General features: G+C 39.4%; 1 protein-coding gene across 1 annotated transcript; it reads right to left on the bottom strand.

Moving 5' to 3' along the window:
- Positions 1-9,667: 9,667 nt before the first annotated feature.
- slc30a1a (solute carrier family 30 member 1a) lies at positions 9,668-15,920 on the bottom strand. The gene is made up of 2 exons (XM_007545877.2): positions 14,952-15,920; positions 9,668-12,631 (listed from the first exon to the last, which is right to left on the bottom strand). The coding sequence occupies exons 1-2, from the start codon at positions 15,526-15,528 to the stop codon at positions 11,769-11,771; spliced, it is 1,440 nt and encodes a 479-aa protein (XP_007545939.1). The 5' UTR covers positions 15,529-15,920; the 3' UTR covers positions 9,668-11,768.

The raw sequence follows: 15,920 nt of genomic DNA, 5'->3' as shown, positions 1-15,920 counted from the left end.
TAAAAACAACAAAAATGCAAAAAATAAACTATCACGGTGTCACAACAAGACGCTTTTAACCCAAATTTGTTTTCTCCATCCATCCATCATTCAAAAGATACTTTTACTCTGATAAACTGTCCTCATAGCAAACATGTCCCGTAGCTTTAAATGCTTAAGGAATGCCATGAATGTCAGAGGGACAGCCCCAGGCCTGTTTCTCTGTCTGCTTAATATGCTGACATATTAAGAGGCCAGATGGTCAGAAAAGTTATAAAATTAAAGAATGATTTTCCCTGAGCAAAAATGAATGCATTCATTGAATGCATTCATTCAAATTAGGACATTCCATTAAATATCCAGTTCTTTCAAAAGAAATGTTTACATATCATTTTATAATATTTTGTTTATCTATCTCTGGGTAAAATTTTAAAAAAGTGATTTACTTACAGGTAAACACAAAATAAAGAGTTTTACTTATTGAACAAAAGATGGATTTGGCTAAAATAACTTCAGTTCTTGGATCTGTGCACTGTGGGATTTCTCTATGTTTACATTGTATTTGTTCCTCAGACGAAGTGAGCAGATTTATTTTTCACGAGCATTAGAAACAATCCAAATGTGCTTTTCTAGCCAATGTTTTCCTTCAGGTTGTTGTGTTTGCTTCTCTTACTGCAGAGGACATGCTAGTAGAAACGCAAACACTTTAAGCAGCTTCAGCAGCAGCTGGATACGAGCCGCGCTTCCTGCAGGTTTACCCAGAATATTAACAAGAGTACATGTGAAAACACGTGTTTCAATGATACTAAGTGTTTACAAAGCTGCAACTAGACTTTTAGATTATTTATCTTAACAACATGTACAAATATTTCAGTATTTCAGAAGGAAAAAAATACATGTTGAGGAGGTGCGTAACATTAGTAGATGTTGATGTACTTATATTTTAATAAATCTAAAGACCGCCGTGCATCGATTCTCTTCGCAGGAAATTAGATGTTTGTTCACTAATCAAAGGAAACAAACACAGCAGATATGACGTAATCACTCACGCAATGCATTTATTAATCATTAATCACACATTGGACACCTCAGTAGAGCTGAACTGAGCTGATGGGGATGTTTTGTTATTGTTTAGTTTTCTTTCGTTGTTTATAAAAGGAAAATGTTCTTTAAACACGCATCGTCGTGAAGACGTGTCTGCAGACGATAGTGTCTTTACAGATTGCCTTTTTGCAGAGATGGCATTCCCTCTTTACAGTTTTATTCTATTTTTTTCATACTTAAATGTTTCTGATAATCAAACAACTTTTTTATACTGGTTAAGGATAATGCTTTAAAGCAGTCAAATAATGATTTTATTCAATTAAGGGGAAATAAATGTATCTGAACCACCCTTTGTGAGAAGTATTTGCCCCTTTGTGTTAAATCATGAGTCCACCACATTTTTAAAAAGCTGAGATCATTTGAAAGTAAATCCAGGCCTGATTGTTACCTAATATGCAGATATAATAAACAGTTTAAATGGAAACTCTTTTATGGGTGAAAAATCATAAAAACCAACATATGATCTAAAAAAAATGGCAACAGTAGGAATAAAAGTCATCTTTTGACATCTATCAGACTGGAAAGACTTATAAAAGCTATTGTGAAACCCATAACCATTTTCTACAACTCATCTAAACTTTATAAAAAAGGTGCAACAATTTGGTTGCAAAAGTGTGCAGAACCTTAAACTATTACTTTTTGCATGCATTTTTTTTTTTTATTTGTTTCAGCATTTTGTGCTCTAGTGTATTTGATCTGGAAAAAAAAAAGAAACTTCAGCTGTTTTATTGAGATTTTCCTGATATTTCTTTCTCTGCATTATCAGACAGGTAACAGATTATCTCTTTGTTCAAGTTTAACATTTAGGTGGTTTAGAAACAGAGCAAGAAGACAGAACCAGAACAAGTCGTTCTCATTCAATGTCACCAAAAGATCAGAAAACCTTTTGGGAAGCACAGCGGTGGCAGCATCATTCTGTGGGATTACCATTCTCCATATGGAACACCTTTGAAAATTTGGATTAAATATATATAATCATTCTTTAGATGGCAGTAAGCTTTGATCCAAAATCTGGAGAATCTGGAAGAGAGCAGTAGACGATGAAGAAGGGTTTTATTTTTTTATCATCAAAGTGAATCCAAGTGATTTCCGTTAAAAGGAAACGATGGACTTTTAGAAAATTAAAGGTTCCAAAACAAGAATCCCCTGAGGAGAAATCAACAGATATCATCACAATCTGATGGGTTTGGAGACTTGTTGCATTTAAACATTTGTATACTTCTGCTTTTATTTTTAAGTATGTCAGTTTTAGTCCTCCATATTTGCAAGTTAGATGTGTGTTGTAATTTGAATATAGCTCTGTTTTACAAACCAGCTTCATGAACCGTTTTCTCTTTTTTTTTCAGTTAAAGTTTACTAAAGTCACATTAAATGAGCAACAATGAAATAAACAGAATGTTCTGCTACTATCGCCGGTGTTTACTCACATCCTCATGAAGAAGCGTTTGTGTGTCGGTCAGCAAGGGATGACCTGAGGTTGTGTGACCGCATTTTTTGTCTCCCTGGAGAAGTCTGCGGCCTGATAATGTGTGTGTGTGGCAGCTGAGGAAGGAGAGAAAAATAAAAAGCAGTGCAAACACACACACACACAGCTGAAGACTGCTGAGTCATCATGACAGAGGAGGAGTGGCTACTCAAACCTGTTTTAGGGACGGCTAACCACAACTCCTTCTTCTGAAAAGCATTTTGTGGAAATGTCTGTGTCTTCTTTTGCTGATGATGCTGACTGAAGAAGTTATTTTTCAGTTGATAAGTAGAAGGTATAAAACGAGTATTTTTATTTATTTTTTTTTATTTTTTTGCTTTATTTGGGAGTACAACAGCAATAAACGATGAATGTTTGCCAGAATGTTCCAAGTCTTTAGGAATGTTTAAGTTTAAAAAACAAGTATCATTATGTATACATTTTTTATTCATTTATTTATAGACATTAGAACCGTTAGTAGCCTTGATCTACATACAAATAGTTAAATTAAATACAAATAGTTAAATTAAATAGTTTCCCCTCAAAACTAATGGCTGACCTCCTTCTAACACTATAGTGAAATTCATTCTAATAATTTCTCAGATGTGGTTGTCCAGTTAAATAAATAAACATAACAGTATTTATCTGGTTAATATTATAGAACAAGGAGACAGAAACCGCTAGCTGTTGCTTTTTATCTAGAGTCATATGCGGAATGGTTGAAATGGTCTTGTTTTTAACATTTTCACTACAATCTGTCCCAGGACACTTTTTTGAATTAGATTTGTTTTTGTTTTGTTTTTTATCCTGGTTAATTAAAGGTTAAATGGGGGACAAGAAGTGTAAAAATAAAAAATAAAAAAAAGCTGCCGCAACCTGCATGCAGACAGCAGTCATTCATCCTCAGTGATTCTGGTTCCTGAATGCTGATTGCATAATAAGAGTGACGGCGACAACGTGAGGTTTGGAGCTGTTAACGCCGTACTGGTGTGGAAATAATTATCACAGGTTGAACCCATTCAACTCTGTGTTCAAAGTCTGAGAGGCTGATGAGTGAGGCTCGGCTGTATGGTGAAACATTAACTCTGTGTCCCAAACACATGATCTGATTCACCTTCTTTTTATTTATTATTACAGGACCGGAGTTAAGAGGAGGAAACGCAGCTCTTCCTTCCAACTTCCGACTCCAACCCATTTGTATAGACTGATTAAATTAATTAATCTAATAGCTCCATTTTATGAGTGAAATAAAAGAATGCAGTCTGCCCTTTTCTTTCTGTCCTCATATCTTCATTCCATTAAATCTTTTGCAAGAGATGCAAAACAGTCGAGCGTCATCTTGTCAACCTGATAAAATGTCCATAGCATCTCAGATAAACTGCTTTTAACCTTTGAAATCCATTCCTATCATTTTGCATTGCAGGAAACACACCTAAAATCTCAGATTCAGATATTTCAAATGCTTCAAATGCCTATTCCAATTTATTTAATGTTTCTGCTTACTCAGCAATGTTCCTTTTATGGCAGCATAATAATAAATGATGCTCCCGGTTGCCTGTTTTCCTACACCCTGAGCTATAAAGTTTGTATATCTACCTTCTAAAAAAAAATGTTTTACGACTTTGTAAACGGTCTCTTGCTGTTTATCATAACACAATCATAAAGACAGAAATAAACTTTATTTCCTGCAATTAAAGGGGAAGACAGTGGAGACTGAGCTTGAGAATCAATGCTTCACAAACTGTCAAGCATGGTGGAGGCAGCATGATGCTGCGGGGGGCTTGTTCCACTGCCAGCAGAACTAGTAGTTCTGCAAATATCACTTTAACTCAAATGCTAGATGGTTGAGACGTGGACACACTGAGGTGTTCCTGCAGATCTACGAGAGATCTAACTGGTTGATAAAACAGATTGACACACCCAGGATGAGTAAATGCGAACTTCTACTTCATCTTAACTTCATCTTTCTTAATTCTTACAGCTTTGCTGTCATCTTCGTCGGACGCAAAACTGAAACAAAATGTTGAATTGCCAGAAAGAAAGTATAAACAGAATTTAGAAACTATTTCTCCCCCTGAAATGCTTATCACATCTTTAAGGAAACTCTAATTACATATTTTCTTCCACCCTGTGCACTGAGAAATAAAATCTAATCTGAGTTATGGCAGCAATTAAAGAGCACTTTTGACTTCTACCTGGCAACGTGAAGGGATCTACTGTATGTCTTGCAGGCTGGTGCTGAACCACAGACTCTGATAAGATAAACTCAGCTATCTGACATAATTGTCCTAGTTTATTGGTTTTTGATTGAGCTATGATGGTGACAGTAACATTTACAATGAGCTGCCAACTGTCTTACAGAGTCTAATCAGTCAACCTACTGTATTTCTATCTAAAAGGTATTACTTTAATTTTTCATTTAGATCCCAAAGGTGGATTTGGACGTCAGCTGTGCAACCCAATTTAACGTTAAAGCAAAAAGATCCACGCTTTTGGGCATGAATCAGTGCCAGTCAGAGCTGAAGTTGATCTGTTTTCTGCCATTATCAGGACGATAAACGAAAACACTTCTACTGTACTGAATATTTTCAACCTGCAGGCTTAACCTATGATTTTATTTCACTTCAGCCCCTTTAGAAGAACTTTGATCACACAGTGAGTGAATTATAATGCTGATCAATGTATGCGCTCAGCATCTGATAAAGCATGAAGTGCTTTATCAGTGTCTCATCACCAACTACTTGGCACTAGCTGGTGATGAGACACATTTGTTTTGTTGCCACGACCTTCCTAAAATGTAAAACAGAAAAATGAAAGCATCCCTGAGTGAGAGAAAATAAAAAGTTCCTTCGTGTTCACTCACAACCTGTATCATCATCCCTTTCTTGCAGCTCACACACGGACTGACGCAGGAACAACCTCACCAACTGATGAGTTTTAAAGCAAAGTGAATGAGCCACTGGTCCCTGTTCTGCTTTTTGTTCACATGTCCTTGTTTCAGTTCAGGTTTTTGTTTCCCTCACGAAACTGATTACATGGCATTTTATCAAACCCCGGCGCTCAAAGACAAAGAGAGCCCCCTTTTCAAACCAATTAATGTCAACTGATACTAAAACTGGAGATAATTTGGCACACAAATATCCCACGGTCTCTAAAACGTGTCATTGTGGACTTAAGTTAAAGATAGAAAAGCTATAATTGTGGTAATTGTGGTCGATTCACTTCTTTAGAACATAATTTCACAACATTTGAAATTTGTCATTTCGTTTTTCTACCACACATATTTGATATAGGTTTAATTTATTTTTGCGCAATTGGATTTCCCAGTCTAAGCCTATAAATCTTTAACTTACTTACTTGGTTGACATAAAATAATAGTTATTATTATTGACAAATTTCTTTGGTTCAAAATGTTAGCTCAATTAGGAATCAGACACATGTTATTTGACCTGTTTTTCTAATGCTAAGCTGATACAACTGGATGTAAACCCTATAATCTGTAAGATTAAACCATACAGCCGATCCGCTTTAGGGCATGGACGTCACATCTTCCCTATAAACATTTCTCGTTTGACCAGTCTGGCCCTCAGGCTCTGCTTTGTGCTCTTGAATCAGGTTAGTTGGCTATTATATGTCAAAACAAAGCCACAAATAAAATAAATGATAAAACTGAAGGTTTTCCCAGAACACTTTGACTCATTGGGCTCCTAATGTTATATCTAATCCATGTGTGTAACTGTGATAAAGCTAGCAAAATATTTATTGTGAAAACCAGAGATAGGTTCTAATGGTTGCTATGGTGACTTGCCTCTCCAACAAGGATGCTTGTTTGTGCATGCTGAACTATACTCCTCAGTGTGCGTGAAAATAAATACCTATTATTTGTTTGTAAACACCGCGGATGCGCGCGCAAACTGCTGAAAGAACCAGTCTGCCGTAAAACTGTCACCGGTTGCCACGGTTACCCGCCGTTATCTTGCTGTTTTAATTTTAGCTAGCTTTATCTGAGAGTACTTCGACTGTTAATCAAGGCGTGGTGATGAAAATAATACACATTACCAGATTAACATTAGTGAATGAGATACGTTTTAATGACCCAAACGTGTTACGTTCAGGGGAGTAGATAAATAATGAGGAAAAATTGCACAAAGTCGCCGGCGGACGTTACTTAGTAGCAAAATCAACTTTCTTCACGGTAAAATCACAAACTCTAAATGAGATGAATCAATTAACTCTAAATATTCACTCCACCTGACTCACTTTCCTACTCTGAGGAGTTGCTTAAGAGAATGAAGGCTCTTTTTTGAGCTGCTCCCTCATTGGATAAATGCATAAAAAATATATATTACAACAAGTATATTTAAGTATTATATGATGGAGAACTATTTTAACACCAGCTGCAAAAAAGCAATAAAAGTAATACCATCTATCAAGGTTTTTACTATGTAATTTTCAAAGTGATCTTTACTGCAATTATTACAATAATAAGGGGCACAAACACTGGACAAAAAGTGACATCAGGTTGCTTTGGGGGGGTTTTCCGCAGCTTTCACAGGTTACTGTTCCCACAAAATGCTGCGTTAGCAAAGGTGAATACATTTAGCAGCAGAGTGACCCCTGACCCCCAGGTTCAATCAGCATTAACCCCTCCCTCTCTTGACCGGATTCACCCAGCCTGCAAATCCCATGGACAAAGCTGAGGAGACAGATGGCCTTCCACACACACACACACACACACACACACACACGCACACATGCGCGCACACACACACACACACACACACACACAGTAAGGGTTACACTACTCCGTAAACTAGATGCACAAACACCAATCTTTTTTTTATCTAGCATCCTTGCCGGTGAACGTTTCAGGACTTTTATGAAGTCCTGAAACGTCTCAAAAGGAGAAATGTAACAGAAATGAGTCAGAAGAAAACATCCGTTTAATGAAAGCCAGTGTTTGTCCATTCCACACGGGAACAGAGAGTGAAAAGCCAGCGCCACGGCTGCACAGAGGAATGCTGGGTAGGTCTGTGCACTCGTTGCCCCCAGGAATACCCTCGGCCTCTTATACAAGCCCCCTTTCAGCAAGTGTCTACTCCCCCCTAGCCCCCAATTTACAGTCAGCCAGCCTCAGCCTCAGCTGGCTGAGAGTCCCAGCGAAATCTGCTTTGTCAGAGAGAAAAGAGAAGCTGTGAAAATGCTGCAATTATGGACTTATGTAATTGCAGAACAGCACTCCACAACTTGCTTTGCTGCTGACCATTATTACTGCTTGGACTGTTTGGGGATTTGTTGCTGAGTGGAAGACATAAGCCACATATTTCCTGTTGGACTTAGAAACTGTGTCCAGATTTAACAGTAGCAAAAACCAAAACTGATGAGATGCAATGTAAGCAATTAGAAGTACATCTTTGAAAAAGTGAATATTAACCAAAAGTTGCTTTTATTTCGGCAATTCAAATCAAAAGAGAAACCCATATTGGTTTCTATTTTTTGACGATGGCTTACAGAAAATGAAAACACAAGATTCAGGTTCTCAAAGATAAAAACACAATCATGGAGAAAAAAGCCGGAGCAAAGTAAATTATAGAAAGTTGAATGGAAGGACAAAATTTGGTACAAAATTGTACATATTCAACAGAGAAGCAACTTTGATATGATTACAAACATTGACTGTGTGTAGAGAGAGTGCTTTAACATGCCCAGTCATATCCAGGCTAATGGCTACAACTGATTTGTGTTAAGCCACTCCTCAACCAACGATATCAGAAATGTCTTATAAGCACTAAGGTGAAAAGCTGACTGGACTGAGCGCATTTTTTGAACAACTGAATTTGGGTTTTAATTTTCCATCAGCAAAAATTGTCAACGATGACAGAAACTAAATCTCTCTGTCGCTTGTACATATTTCCGTATCCGTTTTTCCATCCATTGAACTTTTTCATCACTGTGTTTGGACACACAGCACTTTATAAATAGCCAGCTTCTTTAGCAATAACCCTTCAAGACTGTTTATTGGACAAGTGGCCTGTCAAGTCACCAGTCCTCCCTGTGATTACAAAGCCCATAATATAATACATACTATTAAGCATGTATAATTATTAATGGCTATGGTAATATAAGCATTTTCTGAGAAACTGAATTATGGGTTGTTATTAGCTTTCATTATTCAAAATAGATCATCATAATGAAGCTGTACAATTTTCACTTTTTAAATCAAAGTATTGAACTTTTTTTTACCGATGTTCTGATTTATGGAAACATTAATATGCTGCCAGCGCTTCTTCATTGATATTTTAAAATATTAATTTCAACATCATCTGGTGACTTTATCCATGTACGTGGCTGTTGTTTGTGAAATTTATATGCAAATATCAGCTGTCTGTCTTTTAAAAGTCTGTAGCTTTGCAGTTTTACTTCACTTTATGGTTAATTAATGGATATCACGTGTTTCAACTTAATATTTAAAGCAAAGGTGTTCAAAGTGGGGTTCAGGTTCCATTTGTGGCCCCTGCCCTGATTTTTTCTGGCCCCCAAATCATAATTCAAGAAATTAAGAGAAAACTACAACTTTGATATGAAAATTTAATTACAAAAATGTTAGAGGTAACAAAGTTTTCTGGTTTTCTACTATTATCATGGTAAACAGGACTACATACTCATTGACTTATACTCTAACCTACACCCACATTTCCTTTTAGTGGCTGAATACAGCAAGTGTTTTCAAACAAAGACTGACCGAGGTTCTGTTTTTACTGCTAAGAATACACAAAATATTTTTCTAGTTTTATTCAATCGAACCCAGAATAATAAGCAAACCGGACGCCTTTCATTTAAGAAAAATATGGGAATACCATTTGAAGTTCCGTGCGGAAAAAAAAAGAAGCAGATTAATTTGTTAAATTAAAGTAGTTCCCACTTAGTTTATTGTAGGAATTACGACAATAAACTTGAAATTTCCAAAAATTTCAATTTTAAAAATTATATATTTTTTCACTTGCTAGTACTTTTGAGCTGATGATTTTAGCCCATATGATAAAATTAGGACACCCTGGATTTAAAGAAAAATAAACAGTTTTAGTTGTAAAATTGTTGAAAGCAAGACAAAGACATGTGTTCTGTTCCTCAACTGGACCAAACAGCTGTTTTATTTCACAATGACACATCGGACAGGTACTGTGAATATATATAGATATATGTGCATATATATCAAAAACACATCAGTAGACATGTGCTTGAAATAAAAACACCTTCCTTTTCACATAGAGCTCAAGTCATAAAAGACACAGTAAAAGTGACTAAAAACGCTACAAATGAACCAAGATACATTTCCCAGCACGTTTTCTATATTGCATACACATTTAATAGGGAGTGGAAATCTGAAATGTACCACCTTCAGAAGATATCTGTGGTGACTGACAGGAAGAAGTCATACGAGTTTCAAGGCCACCATGTGGACTTTAAATTCACCAAACGGCGGAGCTTTATGATGAGTCGTTTCCAACACAGTCGTGAGTTATATCGGCGGACTCCAGCAGGCGCTGGGGAGCAGCAGCGAGAGCTCAGAGAAGAGCTGGTAAACGTCGAACATCAGGTCTCGGTTTGGTCATGCAAACACGCTACTATGACACTGCAAAAACGAAATTTTGGTCTCGTTTCTGGCGCAAACACTTGAAATCAGACAGAGCTGACTTAGAAGTAAGTTTTCACCAAGATGTAGGACATTTTCCTCCATGTTTTAATTGAAATAAAAAAAAAAATCTACTAATGGAACTAGCACTTTTTTTTTTTTAAATCAACATTAAGGAATTACTGACTTAAAAAGAGCTCCTATATTGTGCTGGAAATTTACTTGTAAGTTAGTTTTGTCTTATTTCAAGCATACTGACATATCTACACAAGAAACTAAACCAAAAATACTTGGTAAAACTTTGAGTTTTCGCAGTGGACGCCTTGGAAACGTGTTTTATATATATAGATAGATATGCTATATCTGTATATATAAAAACTCTCCAGCACGGATGCTGAAAACAGCACAAGAAAAGAAAACAACAACCAGCACAAAAAGGTTTTCCAGTTCAGAGTGTGTCACCGCTCGGCATACAGTGCTCGTTTCTTCACTTTGAGGCATGGGCCGGTTTCAGTTTCAACGTTTTCAACAGAAAATGTTTGTTGTCAGCTGGCTGAAAGAAGCCTAATTTAAATCATAATTAACAAGATGTGCTAATCAGAAAGAAATGCTTTAATATTGTCACAATCATAATGGAAAAAAATTGTTGCCTTTTTTTGTTTGTTTGTTTTAAATAAAATTAAATAGATCGAGCTCTGCTGTTTCATTGCAATATTGTGAAACTGCAATATTTTTTGCTGTCTTACCGGCACATGCCTCTTCACAACAGACTCAAATTTCAAGCCAGTGTGGCTTAAAAATGTCCAAACCTACCACTGAAAGAAATCCTCACGCCTACTACAAAATGTTGTCGTAAACCACAGCAGATTCTTTAAAAGGCGAGGTGAGAGGTGTCTGCGTCAAGGCCAGAGGAAAGTCCAACGACAAGATCTTTATAAAAACCTCAAATCTGAAAATATATCACTAAAACATTTCTTTTTTTTTTGTTTCATTCAAATAAACTCCAGGACAGAAAAAAAAAATCCTTCTGTATCATTTAAACTAAATCTCATAAAACAGCATCTACAGAAAGATAAATCATTTCTAATAACTTAAATACTTAAATTATTATGAAATACAATACTATTCCACTTGCAGCCAATAGGATAAGAAAATAGATTTGCTCAAAGCCCACGCAAAACAACGAGGACTCATTTTGCCAGAAGGTCCGTAGGCTCGTCTACACAACTCGTCCGTTTGTCCCCTCGGTTCTGCAGCGAGAAGCTTTGGCACAGAAGAAAAAAAACAAAAAAAAAAAAACAACCGACACCGTTAGGATAAGGTGACACATCACGACGAGGTGCTAAAAACGACGGACAGTCATGCAGGCGTCCTGGAGGAGATGAGGTCCGTGAAAAAGACGACAAGCGTCAGAACCGTGCTGCCGGAGCGAGAGATGATAAAACGAGAGGGATCAAATTCACCAAAATGTTGGCGAAGTGATCGGGGAAAAAAGAATTACTTTTTAATCGGATCCAGAACGGGTCCGAGAGATTTCAGCTTCCAGGAAGTGACGGTGGTTCACCTGCTTCGCCTGTGCATTTTGTTTCACAGCGACGACTCCACCTCCTTGCGGACGGCGGCCTTCGCATCAGTCTGAGACGACACCTGGATGACGGGGGCCTGCTCCAGGGTCTCATTGACAACGTCCACAGCTGAGGACGCTGCTGTTGCTGCTGCGGCTTTGGAGTCAACGCCGCCCTTCTGTTTGTCTGCAGTCTCACAGCACAGCTTGGGGGCACACTGAGTCCGACAGGACAGCTCGCACAGAGAGTCCCGCGACTGGGAGCTGAAGGTGACGAACTCCGGCTGGATGGTGGTGGCGTGGATGCCCTCGTCGTGAAAGAAGTCCTTGATGCGTTTGGCCACCTCCATGTAGGACGTGGGGTCGCGGCACTTGATGTGCGCCGTGGCGATGATCCGGCTGCCGGCCAGCTGCCAGATGTGCAGGTCGTGGATAGCCAGCACGCCGTCCAGGCTCAGCAGGCGCTCGTTGAGCCGTTTGATGTTGACTTGCTTGGGCACGGTTTGGAGCAGGATGAGGGCCGACTCTTTGAGCAGCGGGTAGGTGGTGTAGAGCAGAATACCCACCATGATGAGGCACAGCGAGGGGTCCAGGTACAGCACCCAGCAGGGGCCCGCCATCTCCACTTTACCCGTCCGATTGATGGCCTGGTGGAGGTCCTCGTCGCGGCTTTTGATGCAGGGGTTCACGCAGTTCTTGTCGGTGCACGGCTTCCACACGAACGTGAAAATGAGGGAGTTGACCACCACGATGACGGAACCCAGCGCGTCGCCCAGGACGTGCAGGAAGACGCCGCGCATGTTGAGCTGCGCCGACGAGTCGTGGTCGTCGTCAATCTGGGTGTTGCCGTTCATCTGCACCTCCGTGTTGTCTTTACTGCTGACATCTGGAGATAAAAGATCTGGGAGGTTAGTACATGTCACTGCTACATGACAGCAGAGTGCTCAAATGGACTTTGACACAAATGTACAAAATTTAAATAGAAGCACGCACCGAGAAACTGGCTGCTTATCCCAATAAAAGGTCTGCAGTATTAACGGTTGGAAAAAATTTCAATCATTTCCATTGTTAAAGTTTCAAGAAAAGCTTCAGCAGACAGGGCTGGCTGCTTGTAGATGTAGTCGTTTTCAATCCAAATGAAAATTCAAAGTGCGTGCTGTATTTAACAAATAGGAGATACCTTTCACCTTTATTAGAGTAAAGCTGTTTTAGGTTTACTCTAATAAAGGTAAGCATCAGAAGATGCAGGGCTACAACGGCTGACCGACTAACGGGTAAAATGGAGAAATATTCTGCATACTCAAGATGCATTTGAGAAAAAACATTATAGCTGTAATAATAGATATTTTATATGAAAAAAGGAGGTGTAACTGCTGTTTTAAATAACATTAATTAAATCATAACATACCATTTGTTGTACATTTCAATAATACATACAGCAACACTAACAATTATTGTGTTTTTATAACCTCATGGTAGACCAAGCCTTCACAAAAAGTAACACAAAAAGTTAAACAATTTTTAAAAATAAGACTAATAATTAGTACAAGTGTTTTAACTTTTGCACATTTTTGCATTTTCTTATTCTAAACACTGGTGGGTTTTTTCTGGAGGGTCTTTGCAGCCCACTGGCCATTTGCATTATTGGTGCTGAAAACACAGGACAAAAGCATACCAAACAGTCTGGATGGATTAAGAGCAAGAACGAACTCCCAGCATGTTGTACCCCAAATACAACACTCCACACATAATTCACATTAAGCATATTTTAATTAGTACCTGCAGGCAGCCGAGGAGCACAAGCAGGAAGGAGCGGCACCTGAGGGACGGAGGCACCCCCCCCCACCCCGCTTCCATCCCTGGGCACCGTCTGGTCATTCATCAACAGCTAATGGTGTGTCTGGGGCTGTCGACTCCACGGCTACACTGATGTATGACCCAGTAACAGCAATCAGTGCACAGAGAAGGGGATATAGCAGCCATTTATTGAAACTGGCACGGCTGAGCGGTATGGAGGGGAAAATGGTCTTCTGTATATGAGATTAACCCTTCAGTGAGCGAATAAATGAAGCGGTCTGAAGGACGTGGGGACCAACCGCGGATCTGCCGTTTTACTCCAAACATCCACTTACAGAAGTGAAGAGCCTTTTGTGCCAGCTTGTAGTAACGCAACACAAATACACGACTCTCGGCATCACATAGAGAACTCACTTTATGGGAAACCGTGCCAACACGACGCCGCTCAATTTAATCCCTTTCAAAGATTTCTCCTGAATGAGCCATATCGTTTATTTCAGGGTTTCGAACAGTTGAAGCGAGTTAAATCTGAGGCTTTACTCGCTTATATCAGTGATTGTGGCCACAGCAATGACTCAATAAATGTGTGATAACAGCCACACATGCCTGAACACAGCGGCTGTCAAGGAAACAGTAGATTAGTCACTGCTGCAATTGTTAAGACAATGCAAAGATGTGCTTTTAGGTAACCTGGGATGCTAGAAGTTGATTTAAAGCTCAGTAGAGTGACAATATGAGACGGTTTATAACCAATCATGAAAGATTTCCGCATCAATCCCACCTCAGCGTACATCACCCCATAGTGTTCTACATTTTTGCTTATCTGTTTTTCTAGATATGAATGCGCTTCCCAATACAAAACCAGCAGATTCAAAAGAAAGTTGAAGTGAATATTTTGTTAACTTTTTAAAGAATAATATCAAATTGAGGATTAAAACTGGCAAGTTTGTTGTTTTATCTGCTAGATTATATCTCTGTGGTTAACTAGACCATGTTACTATGGATAACCTCTTTTAAGTCTTAGGCTCCTGGTCAGTTTGTACCTACAATTAAAAGAAATAACATTATTACTACCTCCCATTTCTTGCCCATGTACTCAACCATCTGATGGTTACTTTTATTTCTGATGATATTATTACAGAAATGCTCAAATCTCATCAAAATGGGTACAAAATGTTCCCAAAGCTGGTAGTTATTGACCAAAGATCTGAATGTGTGGCAAAACATCTAGTTTTTTTAATATAAAGAGTTGGAAAACTACAAAACAGAACGGTTGAATCCCCAAATCAGGAAAGCTCTGACTTGTATTTAATAAAGACTGATCTGATTGACTTCTAATTTGGAGTGTTGTAAGTTGCATTTAGCTGCATCACATTTCAAAAGGTTTGACCCAAACTTTAAATACTCACCAGTTTTTGACCTGCCATCACCCGGACTGTTGTGACTCGCCACCAGATTGTTGGTCTCCTCCACCGCTAACCCATCCCCAGCGTTCTTGAGCTTTTTGGTTTTCCCCGTTTTCCCCTTTTTTCCCTTGTCCCCATGAGAGTTGCCCCCGTGGGAGTGTCCTCCCCCGGCGTGCCCGTGGAACAGTAAGAGCCCCAGCACGTTGACAAGGAGCCCCGCGGCGCCGACCCAGACCACCACCATTGGAGAGTCGATCTCTTGGGGTTCGGTGAAGCGCTCGATGGCTTCCAGGACGATGGTGAAGCACAGCGCCGTGAGAAAGATAGCGTTGACCAGAGCCCCCATCACCTCCGCTCGGATCCATCCGAATGTGTTTTTCTTAGTCGAGTGGGTTCTTTCGGCAAACCGCACCGCGACCAGAGCCACAACCAGCGCCAAAACGTCCGACAGCATATGGAAGGAGTCCGAGAGCATCGAGAGGGACGAGGTAATGCGGCTGACCACCACCTCGACGACGAAGAAGCCGAAAGTCAGTGCGAGCATACATAGCAACCGGGCACGGTTGGGTCCACAGGCCATTTTCGCTTCCTGGTGATCCTCGTCGATTCAAGTTCACAGAGAGATAAGGCTTCACGGTGTCCTCCGGGTGAAGCTACATCCAAAGAGCGGAAATCATGGGAGTTACTGGCTTCTAGGAACCGTGTGAAAACCCGGCGGACGTCACCAGCATACCCCTGACTCCTTTGCCGACGAGCTCTGCTTTGCAGACGGTTGAAACTTTGCACCCGAGCCGGTAAACTTTCCACACGAACCACGGCACCACGAGGACCCGCCTATAAGGGCTCCTATTGGACGATTAGTCAAAAGAATGAACATGATTGGTCAGATTTTGCAACTGACGTTAGGAGGAAGTACAAATAAAAAGAACAACGGATGTTGCTAGGAACGCTTCATCTTTACTGTAATCTCGC

This window comes from Poecilia formosa, unplaced genomic scaffold (genome assembly GCF_000485575.1).
Source record: "Poecilia formosa unplaced genomic scaffold, Poecilia_formosa-5.1.2 Scaffold1, whole genome shotgun sequence".
Taxonomy (NCBI): Eukaryota; Metazoa; Chordata; class Actinopteri; order Cyprinodontiformes; family Poeciliidae; genus Poecilia; species Poecilia formosa.
Note: the sequence above shows the minus strand (reverse complement) of the source record. Positions and strands in the feature narration are given on the sequence as shown.